This window comes from Sorex araneus, chromosome 3 (genome assembly GCF_027595985.1).
Source record: "Sorex araneus isolate mSorAra2 chromosome 3, mSorAra2.pri, whole genome shotgun sequence".
Classification (NCBI taxonomy): Eukaryota; Metazoa; Chordata; class Mammalia; order Eulipotyphla; family Soricidae; genus Sorex; species Sorex araneus.
In genome coordinates, this window is record NC_073304.1 from 94,887,685 (window position 1) to 94,901,911 (window position 14,227).

The following is a 14,227-nucleotide window of genomic DNA, read 5'->3' on the forward strand; positions in this document are numbered from 1 at the left end:
ATTTCATTTTCTAATTCTTCTTGAGAAACATTTGTCCTCTTTCATCTATGGAATAGAAATGTATCACTCAATTTCAAGACGGCTGGAAAACTCTATGGTATTTTTGTGTTATGTAGCTTAATTCTAATATGTTAAGAACATACTTTGCATGAATTTCATTCTTTGGGCGGGGCACGGGGGAATGGGTGGACTTCCCAAGCAGTGCTCAGAGGCCCAAGGACTACTCCCAGAGTTGCTTGGGGACAACAGGGCAATATCCTTGGGGGAGACTTGGGCAGTGGGACTTGGGGAGGAAATACGATGCCAACAGGTCAAAACAGGACTTTACACTGGGAAAGATGTATGCTGGCCCTGAGCTATCTCTAAGGCCTATTACCAACACTATTACTGTTATTTTGGTTGTGGAGCCACACCTGGTAGTGGCGTCTATTTAGTCCTTCCTGTATGACTTCCTACTTCAACACCAATTTCCTGTGGGTGTTCATCGATGTTTTTCAGTAAAAGCCCTTTTCTGGTCCCTGATGTGCTATGGTCCACTTCCAGGAGGGCTGTCTTGGCCTGGCTGCAATGGTCTTAAACGGTTTGGAGAATCATTTGAAATATGGAATTTTATAGTCTTTCACTAAAAAGACTATACTTTCACTTTGGTTTCACTAAAAATGTAGCTATAGTTTTACTCTGTCATATTAGACTCTTGAGGTTTCTAAAATTCAAACCAAATTTGGAAAAATTCAACAAAGCTGACAAAAATTAAACATTCAACAAAGATTCCACATTCCTACTACAAGTCCTGAGTCTGAGTACATTGAGAAACAGCCTTTCTTACATGGTATTTTTTTTTTTTTTTTTTTTTTACTGAGTGATCTTTCTTTTTTTTCTTTTTTTTTTTTTTAAATTTATTTATTTTTAATTAGAGAATCACCGTGAGGGTACAGTTACAGATTTATACACTTTTGTGCTTATACTTCCCTCATACAAAGTTTGGAACCCATCCCTTCACCAGTGCCCATTCTCCACCACCCGTAAACCCAGTGTCCCTCCCACCCTCCCCCTTACATGGTATTTTAAATTTAACCTAATTTTATTTGGTTTGGGGGTCACACCCAGCAATGTCTGAAAGTTCCCCGCTCAATGCTATTCTAAACTTGTTGTAAGGTATCTGAACAACACTGAACTCAAAAAACTCTAATTATTTAAGTTTATTTTCCAATCAGAATAATTTAAGAGATTCCTCCTTCCACTCAGCATATACTCAGGAAAAAATCTCATTTTAATACTAGCTAGAGGAAATTAGACAATGAAGTCAGTTGCAAAAGGTTACAAAATAAGGCTGAAGATATGGCTCAGTTCTATGAGCATAGCATATACCCTGAATTTGTGCCTGGGTTTGAGTCCCCAGCTCTCCCTCCCCCAAACCTTCTAGAAAAAAAAAAACTACAAGATGTTAAGTTAAAGCAAAAAAAAAAAAAATGCTCTGAAAGACATATCACAATTTCTGATGAAATAAAACAAAAATTTACACAAATGCCTCCTACCAACCTTGCTGTCCATCTGGCATAGTTACGATGATGGGCTGGCCTATTCCGCTGGTTGGAATGGAGTGCAAATTTCCAAGCTGAATTCCATCTGTAACTATTGTGATGACTTGCTGACCCCCTGAACTAACTACTTGCTGAATTGCACCATCCACAGATTCTGCGGTAACTACTTCCTCCGTAGCCACTACTGGAAAAAAACAACAACATATATATATTATATATGTAATATATATATAATATATATTTAAATATGGAAGTCAGTGAACACATATCAAAATATAAAGAGGAATTTACTTTTGTTTTGCTAACTCTGCTTTCTCAGATTCATTGTTACATAGAACAGTTTTTAAAATCCATTTAAAATCCAATGGTATTATAGCTATTGATAGAAACAGCTGTTTACAGGTCCTGCAATATACAGTGAGTTCCAATTATCTATTTCTGTGTGTGTTTAAACAAACAATTTTTCTTTATGTGAAGTACAAATTTTTTAAGATCTCATATGTGGAATATATGACAAAGTCATATCTGCTCAATAAAATGATATAAATCAAAAGTGCTTTACACATGGTTATACTCCATTTATATTTATACGGTTGAAACTTAATTCTACATCCTAAATGAAGCCAATGACACACGAAATTTGTATTTTCAAGCAAAATAAACAGTATTTCCTTTTTGGATTATGCAAGCAAGGTACCTTGCTAAGATCTATGGTAGTGAGCATGATAGTGCACAACACAATATCATAGTGTTCTCCCGCCGTTTTATGCATGCAGACTGGCAGCAAACTGGTCGTTAAAGAACACTACTGTGAAATATGAAGATTCATGTGGATAAAATTTACAATTATCTTCTCAACAATTTATGAGACACTCAGAAAGAACTCGGGAACCCTCATCTTCCCTGGTAAAGAAATCCCAAGTTAATACTATGAACTGCTTTTCCACAAGCCACCCTACATCCAGCTGCTGACCCCAAAAACACGCACAGAAACACTCACAGCAGCTCCAGTTAAGGTAAAGACTTGAAACCAATCAGAGAGCCATCAGAATCAGAATGAATAAACAAACTGGTAGATTCGAATTCTGAATCAATACAGGGATTAAAGGCACTCAATGTAAAACATGAACAGGACAAAACCCATACTTGATGATACAAAATCATACTAAAAATATTCAGTGTCCTTTCCCTTTAAGAAATAAGCAATGAGGGGCCGGAGCAATAGCACAACAGGTAGGGCGTTTGCCTTGCACGCGGCCGACCCGGGTTCGATCCCCAGCATCCCATATGGTCCCCCAAGCACTGCCGGGAGTAATTCCTGAGTGCAAAGCCAGGAGTAACCCCTGAGCATCGCTGGGTGTGACCCAAAAAGAAAAAAAAAAACAAACAAGCAATGCTTATACAGGACGGATCACTTGATAACAAATCCTAGACTAAAGCTTAGGATCTCTGCACTTTTCTATATACATATTATATTCCAATTGAGAAATATTTAAAAGAGTAATGATAGTAATAGACTACAATGCAGACTTTAAAAAATTCCTTAATCCTTAATACCCCCTCTTAATAAAGAGGGGAAAAGAGAAACGATCTTCATAGAAGAATGGCATCTACAACTCAAGTTTGATTTCTGAACCCCAACCCCACACCCGAAAAAACCCACAGTGCAAAGTTTGGGGGAAACAAGATATTCAACTGTTCTAAAAATATCATACCCAAGATCGGTTATTAGTTACAAAGGATGAGATGTGCCTCCAAAGACATAACACTCACATTTACACCAAGTGGTCATATCAGGATTGCTGAGATTACAAGCCTCCCAAGGTGATGTAATAGAAGATAACAAAATACCACTTATATTCTTCCTGGAAATGTTCAATGCTAATCTAATTATCGAGAAACAAGAGATTCCATAATGCCAGTCACTTTGCAGACAACTGACATATCCTGCAAAGATCTCCATGAACGAGTGCGAAATCAAAACTGTCCTAGAGCACTCAGGTCGTCTCCAGATTCTGGTTATTGTGAATAGTGCTGTGATGCACTTAGAAGTGTGAATGGCTTTTCTGTGTGTTTTTGGTTCCCCAGGGTAAATTCCCAGGAATGATACTGCTGCACTGTATGGAAGCTCAATTTCTATTTTGCTGAGGAGTGCCCATATTGTTTTCCAAAATGGCTGGACCAGTCGGCAGTCCCACCAACAAAGAAGGAGAGTCCCTTTCTCCCCACATCTGCACCAAGAGGAAGCAAAGATAAATAAATGGGACTACATTAAACTAAGAAACTTCTGCACCTCAAAATAAACAGTGGCAATGATACAAAGACAGTCTGCAGAATGGGAAAAATTATTTACCCAATACCCATGTGCTAAGGGGCTAATTTCAAAGATACATGAGACACTGGTAAAACTTTCCAAGAAAAATATCCAACCTCATCAAAAAATGTGAAGAAATAAACAGAAACTTCCTCAAATGATTCATTAAAGAATAAAAAAAAAAAATTAAAAAGAAAAGAAACACTCTTAACAGGTGTGACTCAGTACAGATGAGGGTCACTCACAGTTTTTCTATGGGTCTGAAAACAACATTATAAAGTTTTCTGTTTTTTTTTTTTCTTTTTGGGTCACACCCAGCAATTCGATGCACAGGGGTTACTCCTGGCTCATGCACTCAGGAATTACTCCTGGCAGTGCTCACGGGACCACATGGGACACTGAGAATTGAACCCAGGTCAGTCCCGTGCAAGGCAAATGCCCTACCCACTGTACTATCGCTCCAGCCCCCAACATTATAAAGTTTTAATGCTTGGGCTTGAATCAGTTACAGTATCATGACACTGTAACTGATTCAATTAAAAAAAAAAGTTTGAATGGAACCAGGATGTGAATGAGTGGTACAGCACATCCTTCAAATGTGTGAAACCTCTGGACCACAATTTAAAAAAAAAAAAAAAAAAAAAAAAAGCTTAGAGTCTCACGCCAATAAAGTCTTAAAGATTCAACAGAACTAGAAACAACCACAGATATAATGAAGACAAAGAGCTCAAAAATATGAACTGCCTTTTGTACAAGTCGATGCAAGACTAGGGGCCTGAGGCCAGAACGGTATTTTAGGAGGTGGGGCACTTGCCTTGTACGCAGCAGACCCAAGTTTGATCCTCTGGTACCCCACATGTTCCCCTGAGACTGACTGCCAGGAGTGATCCCTGAGCACAGAGTCAGGAGTAAGCCCTGAACACTGCTGGGTGTGGCCCAAAACAAAAAAATGAAAAATAAAAAATTAAATTTTAAAAGAACCAGGACACTGCTTTTCAAGACCCTCATCAGGAAGAGGCCTGCTGCTGTGTTCCCTGTAGCCCATGGTCATAATCTAAGGAGATAGCACTAAAAACAAAAACAACCTATTTTGAGCCTCCTTTTTATTTGCCTTCAAATATAATTGGGCTTTGTCACCGGGCACTTAGGAAAATTTCAGGAAGGTAATTATAAAGTGAAATGTTGGGCATAAAATAACAATATACTCAATAGAATGACTACTAAGGTTTCAAACACATTAATTATTGCTTTGATTTTTTTTTAGAAAAATATCCATATAAAAGAAAAATGTTTACTCTGGTTGAATGTTAACTACCAATATAAGTATTTTAAAGCATAATCATACGTAAGAAATTCCTCAGATGACATACTATCAAGGCATCACTCACGACCTTTCATCTTTGTGCTATCTGCAGTGACTATGATTAAAATAAGTCTTTGCCTTTCATCTAAAAGGCTTTCTTTTTAATTTGTGCTATGGGAAAGAATTTAAGGAAAACTAATTTTAGGAAAGGTAACTGTCCACAAAATTTATTTACGAATTCACATCTATATCAGCATTTTTAAGTATCACGTTCCTCTTTTCTCTAACAAGATTTTATGTTCCGCCTAACTATAACTCAACCGTCATTGCTTCCCTGGTTTCAATCTCCTTCCTAATTCCCTAAGATTGGCATATAATACTACATCTGAAATACAAACATCTTATTTTCAAACTTAAAATCTTGGGAAAAAAATAAAATCACCATCATGCATGGTACTATAGACATCTCAAAGTTAAGACAGTTCAAAAAGAAATACAGTCAGAAAATCATTAGAGAGGAAACTGTGGGTAGGTCAATGTTTTGTTTTTGCCACGTAGAACATGCAAGAAATCTATCCATGAAGAGGAAATATACTATGAGAACACTTCGAATATGTGTGCTTCAAGAAGATCTGTGCTTCTCATTTGTGGAGTGTAGGGTAGCATCACATGAGGCTGACACCCAAGGACAGTAGATACAAGGCCCAGGAAAATTGTCCCATAGCTGGAAGCCTGCTTCATGAACAGAGGGGAGAAGGCAGATGGAATAGAGAAGGGATCACTAAGAAAATGATGGCTAGAGGAACCAGTTGGGATGGGAGATGCATGCCAAAAGTAGATAATGGACCAAACATGATGAACTCTCAGTGCCCAAAAGTAGAGAGAGAGTATGGGGAATATTGTCTGCCTTCGAGGCAGGGGGAGGGTGGGAAAGGGAGGGTATACCTGGGATATTGGTGGTGGGGAATGTGCACTGGTGGAGGGATGGGTGTTTGATCATTGTGAGATTGTAACCCAAACATGAAAGCTTCTAACTATCTCACGGTGATTCAATAAAATTAAAAAAAAAAAAAAAAAGGTCTGTGCTTTCGCTGAAATTAATGAAACAGGGGTAACCGTAGATCTTAACGGAACTTTTGCAAATCTTACCAATCAAAAGAAACATTTATTTTTGCCTAAAGACATAACTTGCATATTATTTTCTAATGTCAAATTTCCCATCTGGTTAAATAAGTACTATAAGAAAAACCAAATAGAACCCAAACACCCAAGAGAAAACTAGAGCTGAAACTAGGCTTCAAATTAGAATGCTAATTTGATACAAAAAGGGAAAGGAAAAAAAAAAGAACTGTTAGTCAAAAGAAAATGGCAATTCTACTAATCAAGCTTTACCATGGGAACTTACAGCATATATTGTAGATACCTTCTTAATTTAAAGTGAAGTGAAAAGAAGCATATTCTCATAGTTTAAGTAGGTAAACCAGAGTCCCCTGGAGAAATTTATATTTTATAGTTATTTTTCATAAACCATAATTCTATTATGCTCACTGATCAGCAATTGTCTGAAATAAAATTTTAAAGGAATTTCAACAATCAGCAAAATCTTTTTGATGTTTTTACAAAAATCAATATCTTAGATAAGAGTATATATTATATTCTAGAAAAAAAACCATAAAGGTCTAGACCTCGAGAGCAAATAATTGCTCTTTTACTTCTATAAACACAATATTCTTCTAAGAGAAATCTGATCTTAATAATTCAAAATCTATTTTTTAATTGCACTCTAATTATCTGAAGCCAATTTTTTCATTATCTATCTCTTGAAAAGTTTAATAGGCATCCACATATAAAAAACAAATATAAGCATAGCTATTTATTAGCTATTACATTAAAGCTATTATAAGCTAATTAAAGCTATTAAAATCCCTCCTTTCATATGTCTTTTCCTTATTAGAGACTTACCTAGGCATTCCATTAGTAGTTAAGTGAATATTAAACTACATATAAAAACAAAGAAGAGGACTGGAGAGAACTCAAAGCGCATGCTTAAGTATGGGAAGCCCAGATTCATTCCTTGGAATAGCATGGACCTCAAGCACCTCCAGGAACGAATCCTGAGAAATGACCCAAGAGCAGTCCCCAATGAGCCAAATAAAGAAATTTACATTATTAAGAAATTTTTTACTGTATTACACTCAAGTCTTAGAGATTCCAAATTAACTGAGTTTGAATTAGTAGAAAACTTAAGGTATTTGAATGAACATGACCTCCTCATTGCTGAGTTAATATTAAACCAGTCACTGTCACTATCACTGTCATCCCGTTGCTCATCAATTTGTTCGAGCGGGCACCAGAACATCTCTCATTGTGAGACTTATTGTTACTGTTTTTGGCATATCCAATACACCACAGGTAGCTTGCCATGCTCTGCCATGCAGGCTCGATACTCTCGGTAGCTTGTCGGGCTCTCGGAGAGGGATGGAGGAATCAAACACGGATCAGCCTCGTGAAAGGTGAACGCCATGCGGCTGTGCTATCACTCCAGCCCCAGTGATTCAGTGATATTTCTAAAATGAGTAAATTTCATATCAAGTCTCTCTTTTTTTTTGCTGTTTGGATCACACCCAGTGATGCTCAGGCTAGACTGATGCTGAGGCCTACGTTGATCGGCCCCATGCAAGGCAAACACCCTACCCACTTACTCTTGTTCCAGCCCCTCATGTATCAAGAATGTGACAGCCACTCTTAAAACTAAATGTTAAGGGGCCAGAGTGAGGATACAGCAGTTAAAGCATTTCCCTTGCATGCATCCAACTCGAATTCAATCCTCAGCATCCCATATAAGTTGCCTGAGCGCTGCCAGGAGTGATTTCTGAGTGTATAGCCAGAAGTAATCCACTCTTTGCTGGGTGTGACCCAAAAAGCAGAAAAACAGAAACAACTGTTAAATGAAGTAAGTCAGGGTGGCAGGAGGGAACCTGGGGAATGCTGGCTAAGGAATGGATGTTAGAACATTGTATGACTTAAATTCAATCATGAACAACTTTGTAACTGTGTATCTCATGGTGATTTAATTTAAGAAAATGAAGTCAGAAGAACATAAACAAAAGATGATCTCACTTATAGGTGGTATACAGAATAGCAGGACATGGAAATAGAAAGTTTTAAAGGGAGGATGCCTCGATGACTCTTGGCCCCAGAGTTATAGGGGGAAGGACAGAGGAGAAAAGGAATCAAGGGGGAAAGAAGAGACAGACTAGAGAGGGGGAGGAGGGGATTCCTGACATAGTAAATTAATTCTGATGATACTGTGAGAACAAAGCAATGTAATGTATATAAAGCACAGAAAAGGCATAAAGCAAGAACCCAATAAATGTCAATATTATTTTTCTATATTAATTATGCTGTTATGTTCATACTATGATCATTTCATCCTCTTATTTTGGAGAGACAGACAGAAAGACAGACAGGCAGACAGACACACACACAGAGACAGGCAGACAGAGAGACAGAGACAGAGAGCCAAGAATTATTTAATATAACTGCAAATTACTATACCCCAACAGGCTCAGGAACTTAAATAATTTCTAACAAGATCAATACTTTAATTAAAATGTCTCCAGAGTATAAAAACAATTAGGGTGATCTATTTCCCTAAACTTCTGATAGAAACACACAGAATCATGAGAAGATAAGCATAGGGATATAAAAAGTATTTACTCATAGGCCAGAGCAATAGTACAGCAGGTAAGGCATTTGCCTTCCATGCGGCTGACCCGGGCTCAATCCCCAGCACCACCAAAAGTAGTAATTCCTGAGTACAGAGCCAGGAGTAACACCCCTGAGCATCTCCAAAACAAGACAAAAATTTATTCAAATTGAAATTTAGAAAAATAAAGGTTTATGAGGAAAAGAATATAACTACAATCTTTACACGAAAAGCTTCTAGTAAGGACGTAAGCCCCTAATATATTCTAATGATCAGATCAAGAAAATCATTTATTTTCACCAAAAAAAGCACTGTAAAAGATTTCTTAAATGAGATTCCCACTGAACTAATGGGGGAGAGAGGTAAAGTGTCAAAGATCTTAATGTAGTTATGATGGTGATATTTACAGCCGTAAGCCATAGTTCCCTAGCATCCTCAACTCTCAACAGCTACTTCCTTCTGTATGAAAGACCAATCAGTCAGTCAACCTCCATTTCATCTACTGTTATACTTGCTATTTGGTACCCAGAGAACAGGTTTACTGTACCACTGAAATGGATTTAACAAAAAAAAATTTTTTTTAAGAAGAAAACTATAAACAGTACCAACTGGTGGACTGAAATTTCTTATATTTTGGTATTCAAGCATTCAAAAAGAGGCAGAAGGGGAATAAAACATTAGTTTTTTATTTCAACAACTGCTTCAATAGCCACAACTTAGAACTGAAAGTAGAAATAGCGATGCTTCTACTTAAAAAAAAAAAATTATTAATTACAGAAAGAGGTATTCATGTAAGAAACAAATTATAAACATTCTAGAAAAGACAGGCTCCCTGACCACCCCAAAAAATTATACAGAGGAAAGGAGCACATTACAGTGATCATAAGCACACACCTTAGAAATTAGATTCTGGGCACAAACATTTGGCATCAAAGTCATTCTACTTTGTTGAAAGTAAAGTGAAATTTATCAGTTACACAGGCAAAGGGGGGGGCTAGGGATGGTGGGGAGGGCTAGGGGTGTGGGGGGACGGGGTGGAGTTATACTGTGATTCTTGGTGGTGGAATATGTGCACTGGTGAAGGGATGGGTGTTCGAGCACTGTATAACTGAGACTTAAACCTGAAAACTTTGTAACTTTCCACATGGTGACTCAATAAAAAAAAATTTTAAAAAAAGTCATTCTACTTTGTGCAAAATTATTACTTCCACACACTTGATTCATCCTATAAAATATTTTTTTTTTGGAGGGAGGCCACACCCAGAGACGTTCAGGGGTTATTACTGGCTCTGCACTCAGGATTTACTCTTGGTCATGCAGGGGTCATGGCCAGGGATCGAACCTAGGTCTGCCACATGCAAGGCAAGCACCCTACCTACTGTACTACAGTTCCAACCCTGTCATCCTATAATATTTTATTTCCCAGATCCTACAATGTTCTTGGGGAAAAAAAATTGTTTTGTTTTGTTTTTTAAATCAAGATATCTAATGACTGATGTTGAAACTGGATGTTCAAGAGGTAGAATAATTTATGGTATGTTTATCTGTCTAAATATGCAGAAATTGAGTTTTGTTTTGTTTTGTTTTGTTGGGGGGAGGTGCATTTTGGGTGACACCCAGTGATGCTCAGGGGTTATTCCCAGCTCTATACTTAGATATGACTGCTGGCGTTGCTTGGGGGACCATATGGGATGCCAGAGATTGAACCTGGGTAGACCACATGTAAGGCAAACAGTCTACCAGCTGTACTATTGCTCCACCCTCACAAACTGAGTTCTGACAAGAAATATTTGACTATGCACCTTGGCAGAGTTGTTTAGACTGGTGGCAACATACTCACTTGAACTTCAACTTACTCAAGTTCTTAAAAATATCTTCCAAAAGATTCCATTACAATGTGGCAGTAGTTTTTGTGCTCATAAAGGATAGTGAAATACATGCAATAAAGGTAACTAAAATTATCAATTCCCTGAGCAGATCTTGCATAACATTTTCAAAGGTAGATGAAATTACATAAGCTGGCATAACCAATTCACAGAGTCAAGCATCTGAATGTCAAAACTGAGAGCTGAAGGCACTCAAGAAAAACTATTTCATTTTCATGAACGTACTTTTACTGAAGACAAAAATATACAAGTTTAACCAAATAGAATCTACCAATGATGTTAGTTTTCTTTGATGTACTTAGGCATTTATAAAAAATTAAAGAGGCACAAGTTATAAAAAACAGCAGGTCAATATGTATGTAAGTACTAGCTGTAAGTAGTAGACGCAATTACGAGTACACAAATTTATTCAGAAAAATTTTAACATATATAAAGGTTTAGATTCAAACATTGCTAACAATGCTAAAGAAGCTGGAGAATGAGTAAATGTTCATTATCACTAATTAACAAAGAGAAAATGAGCAGAGGAAGAGAAAAGAGGGAAGTTATGGGTACCCCAACCCAAATCCCACCTCACACCACCAAATGAGATCTTTTTCTCTGCCCCACCAGCAATATCTACTATGAAGATTTGAGGGGATGATTAAATGAGATCACAAGTAAAACATTTATCAGAGTTCATATCATATAGGGCAGGAGCGGGTAGGGCGTTTGCCTTGCATGCGGCCAACCTGGATTCAATTCCTCTGTCCCTCTTGGAGAGCCCGGCAAGCTACCAAGAGTATCCCGCCTGCACGGCAGAGCCTGGCAAGCTACCCGTGGTGAATTGATATGCCAAAAACAATAACAACAAGTCTCACAATGGAAACATTACTGGTGCCCGCTCGAGCAAATCAATGAACAACAAGACGACAGTGCTACAGTGCTACAGTGCAGTGCATATCATATAGAGATTACTGCAATGTATGAGTAGTCAATAGATTACTTTTGTTACTATAATGGGATCACAATTAGAAAAATAACTAGTAATGACAAAAAACTAGTCATTTCTTTTAGAAATATTGGTCCAAAAGGCTGATACTGCATTAGGAATATTTTTGTGGATTTATTTTTAATTTCCTAATTAAAAAGATATTCTACTTATATAATAATTACAGCAAGAGTTAATAAAAATATAAAGGGAAGACTCACCTAGAACAGCTTGTCATCATTTATCACTAAGTGATCCTTTAATGCTTATGCTGATATCTAATCTGTTAACACTGTATCTATCGCTAATAGAGCTGATCAAAAACAGAACCCTAAATATATGAATATGAATGGAGAGATACAGAAATGGATCATTTTCCTTACTTTTACAAAAAGCCAGATAACAAATGTGAAACTGGGGACACAGACGTGTTCTCTGTGAACCACATAAGTTCACTTTGACTTTTTGCAGCGCCAGGGATCGAACCCAGGGCCTCATACACGCAATGCAAATGCTCTTCCACTGTGCTATAGCCTACACCCCACATGCTTAACTTTAAATTAAATCTGAGTTTTTAAAGATACTCTATCAAAACCAAAATATTCAAAATATTCAACAAGCTCAGGGGGGGAAATTGGACTCTGGCAGCATTGAGTCACAGAAACCCCACTCCTGCCTACTTGCCTCGATGCCCGGAACCCCACCCAGCACTTTGCCTTTTATATCACCTTCCTGGCCTTTGTCAACACTTGAATCTCTTACTTTTAAGACATATTTCTGGAGTATTTTTCTAACCTGGGGTTTCTGAAGAATTGGATAAGGGAGCAGACGCTTCCGCTAAGGCAGCTAATGTAGCTAATACTGACGTAGAAGAGTTTCCGAACTGAACAGCAGACACACCTGTTTCATCTGTAAGAAAAGAGAAAAATGATCAGAATTTTTGATGACCTTAATTTAATGCACTGCTCTGCTATTCTATTTGCTTTATTCATTTTTTTTTTTTTCCTTTTTGAGACAATACCCAGTTTTATTCAAGTCTTACTCCTGGCTCTCAACTCAGGATCATTCCTGGAAGGCTCAGGGGACCAAGGGTTCCAGAAAATCTAACTGAACCAGCCATGTGCAAGGCAAGTGCCCTAACCATATACAGGTGCTCCTGCCCTGCTTCATTCAATTCTAACATGATGTCTGAATAAAATTTCTTTTGGGAAAAATTTGATTTCTGAAAGACAACATTGCCAATTTATTAGGCAATATCGCCTTTTATATTTTGTCTCATTATTACAATGTTTCCCCGTCAATTACACTAAAGAAAACCAAGGTGACAGATAAAAAAAATCTTACCCTCATTCTCCACGAGTCCTTTCTTAAAAGGTTGAATACTACCAAAGCATAAAATCCCAATAGCTATCCTATATGCATCTCAATACCTGTGGCCTTGGATGAATTTTCTGAAGATACCAGACCTGTTAGGTTCACCACCCCTCCAGGTCCAATGATAAACTGTGGTGTTGCTGCATGTATCGTCACAGTGTCAGGACTCTCTGGGTTTGTGTTGATTTGGTTCTGCATAGCAATCTAGGGAGCAAATCATGTTTTCAGAATTATATAGAAACATAGAGCAGGGCCTCTTACGGCAGTCAAAAACACAAATACTAGGGGACATAATCTAATTCAGACATCTTTACTGATGGTCTACTGAAAATACATAAATCACAGGTATGTAAATCACAGTAGTAAATCACAGGTAAGAATTTATATTAAAATTTCCCTATAAGGGAAACAAAATAAGGGCAGCAAAATCCCAAGAGGAGAAATGGGTACATGAATTTTTTATAGCATAAATCAAAAGACATTCTCCTGCCCTGAGACCATAAAAATTAAATAATTTAAGTCAAATTATTTAATATGTAACATAGCACTTCCTGTAAGAAGCATGTCCTTCAAGCTACCAAGAGTATCCCGCTGGCATGGCAGAGCCTGGCAAGCTACCCATGGCGTATTCGATATGCCAAAAACAGTAACAATAAGTCTCATTCCCCTGACCCTGAAAGAGCTTCCAATTGTTGGGAATGACAAGTAATGAGAGGCTACTAAAATCTCAGGGATGAGTGTAATAGAGATTTTACTGGTGCCTGCTTGAGTAAATCGAGAAAAACGGGATGACAGTGATACAATGATACAGCTGGAATAGAGAAGGGAAAGGATGGTTGGAAGGATCGGTCTGGATGGGAGATGTGTGCTGAAAGTAGATAAAGGACCAAAAGTGATGGCCTCTCAGTACCTGTGTTGCAAACCATAATGCCCAAAAGTAGAGAGAGAGAGTATGTGGGAAATTGTCTGCCAGGGAGGCAGGGAAAGGGTGGAAAAGGGGGGTTTACTGGGAAGATTGGTGGTAGGGAATGTGCACTGTTGGAGGGATGGCTATTTGAATATTGTATGATTGTTACTCAAACATGAAAACTTGTAACTGTATCTCATGGTGACTCAATAAAATAAAATTT

The 14,227-nt window shown here is 37.7% G+C and overlaps 1 protein-coding gene across 8 annotated transcripts in view; it reads right to left on the minus strand.

The window, feature by feature from the left end:
- Positions 1 to 14,227, minus strand: part of GABPB1 (GA binding protein transcription factor subunit beta 1) — a 59,564-nt gene that overhangs the window by 8,627 nt on the left and 36,710 nt on the right. For 5 of the 8 annotated variants that reach the window (XM_004611777.3, XM_055130623.1, XM_055130618.1 and 2 more), the window contains exons 5-7: positions 13,154 to 13,301; positions 12,519 to 12,632; positions 1,540 to 1,725 (exon numbers count right to left, since the gene is read on the minus strand). In XM_004611777.3, coding sequence (XP_004611834.1) covers positions 1,540 to 1,725; positions 12,519 to 12,632; positions 13,154 to 13,301 — 448 coding nt within the window. The remainder of the gene's footprint in view (positions 1 to 1,539; positions 1,726 to 12,518; positions 12,633 to 13,153; positions 13,302 to 14,227) is intronic. The other 3 variants (XM_055130621.1, XM_055130620.1, XM_055130619.1) reach the window with 3 other exon arrangements.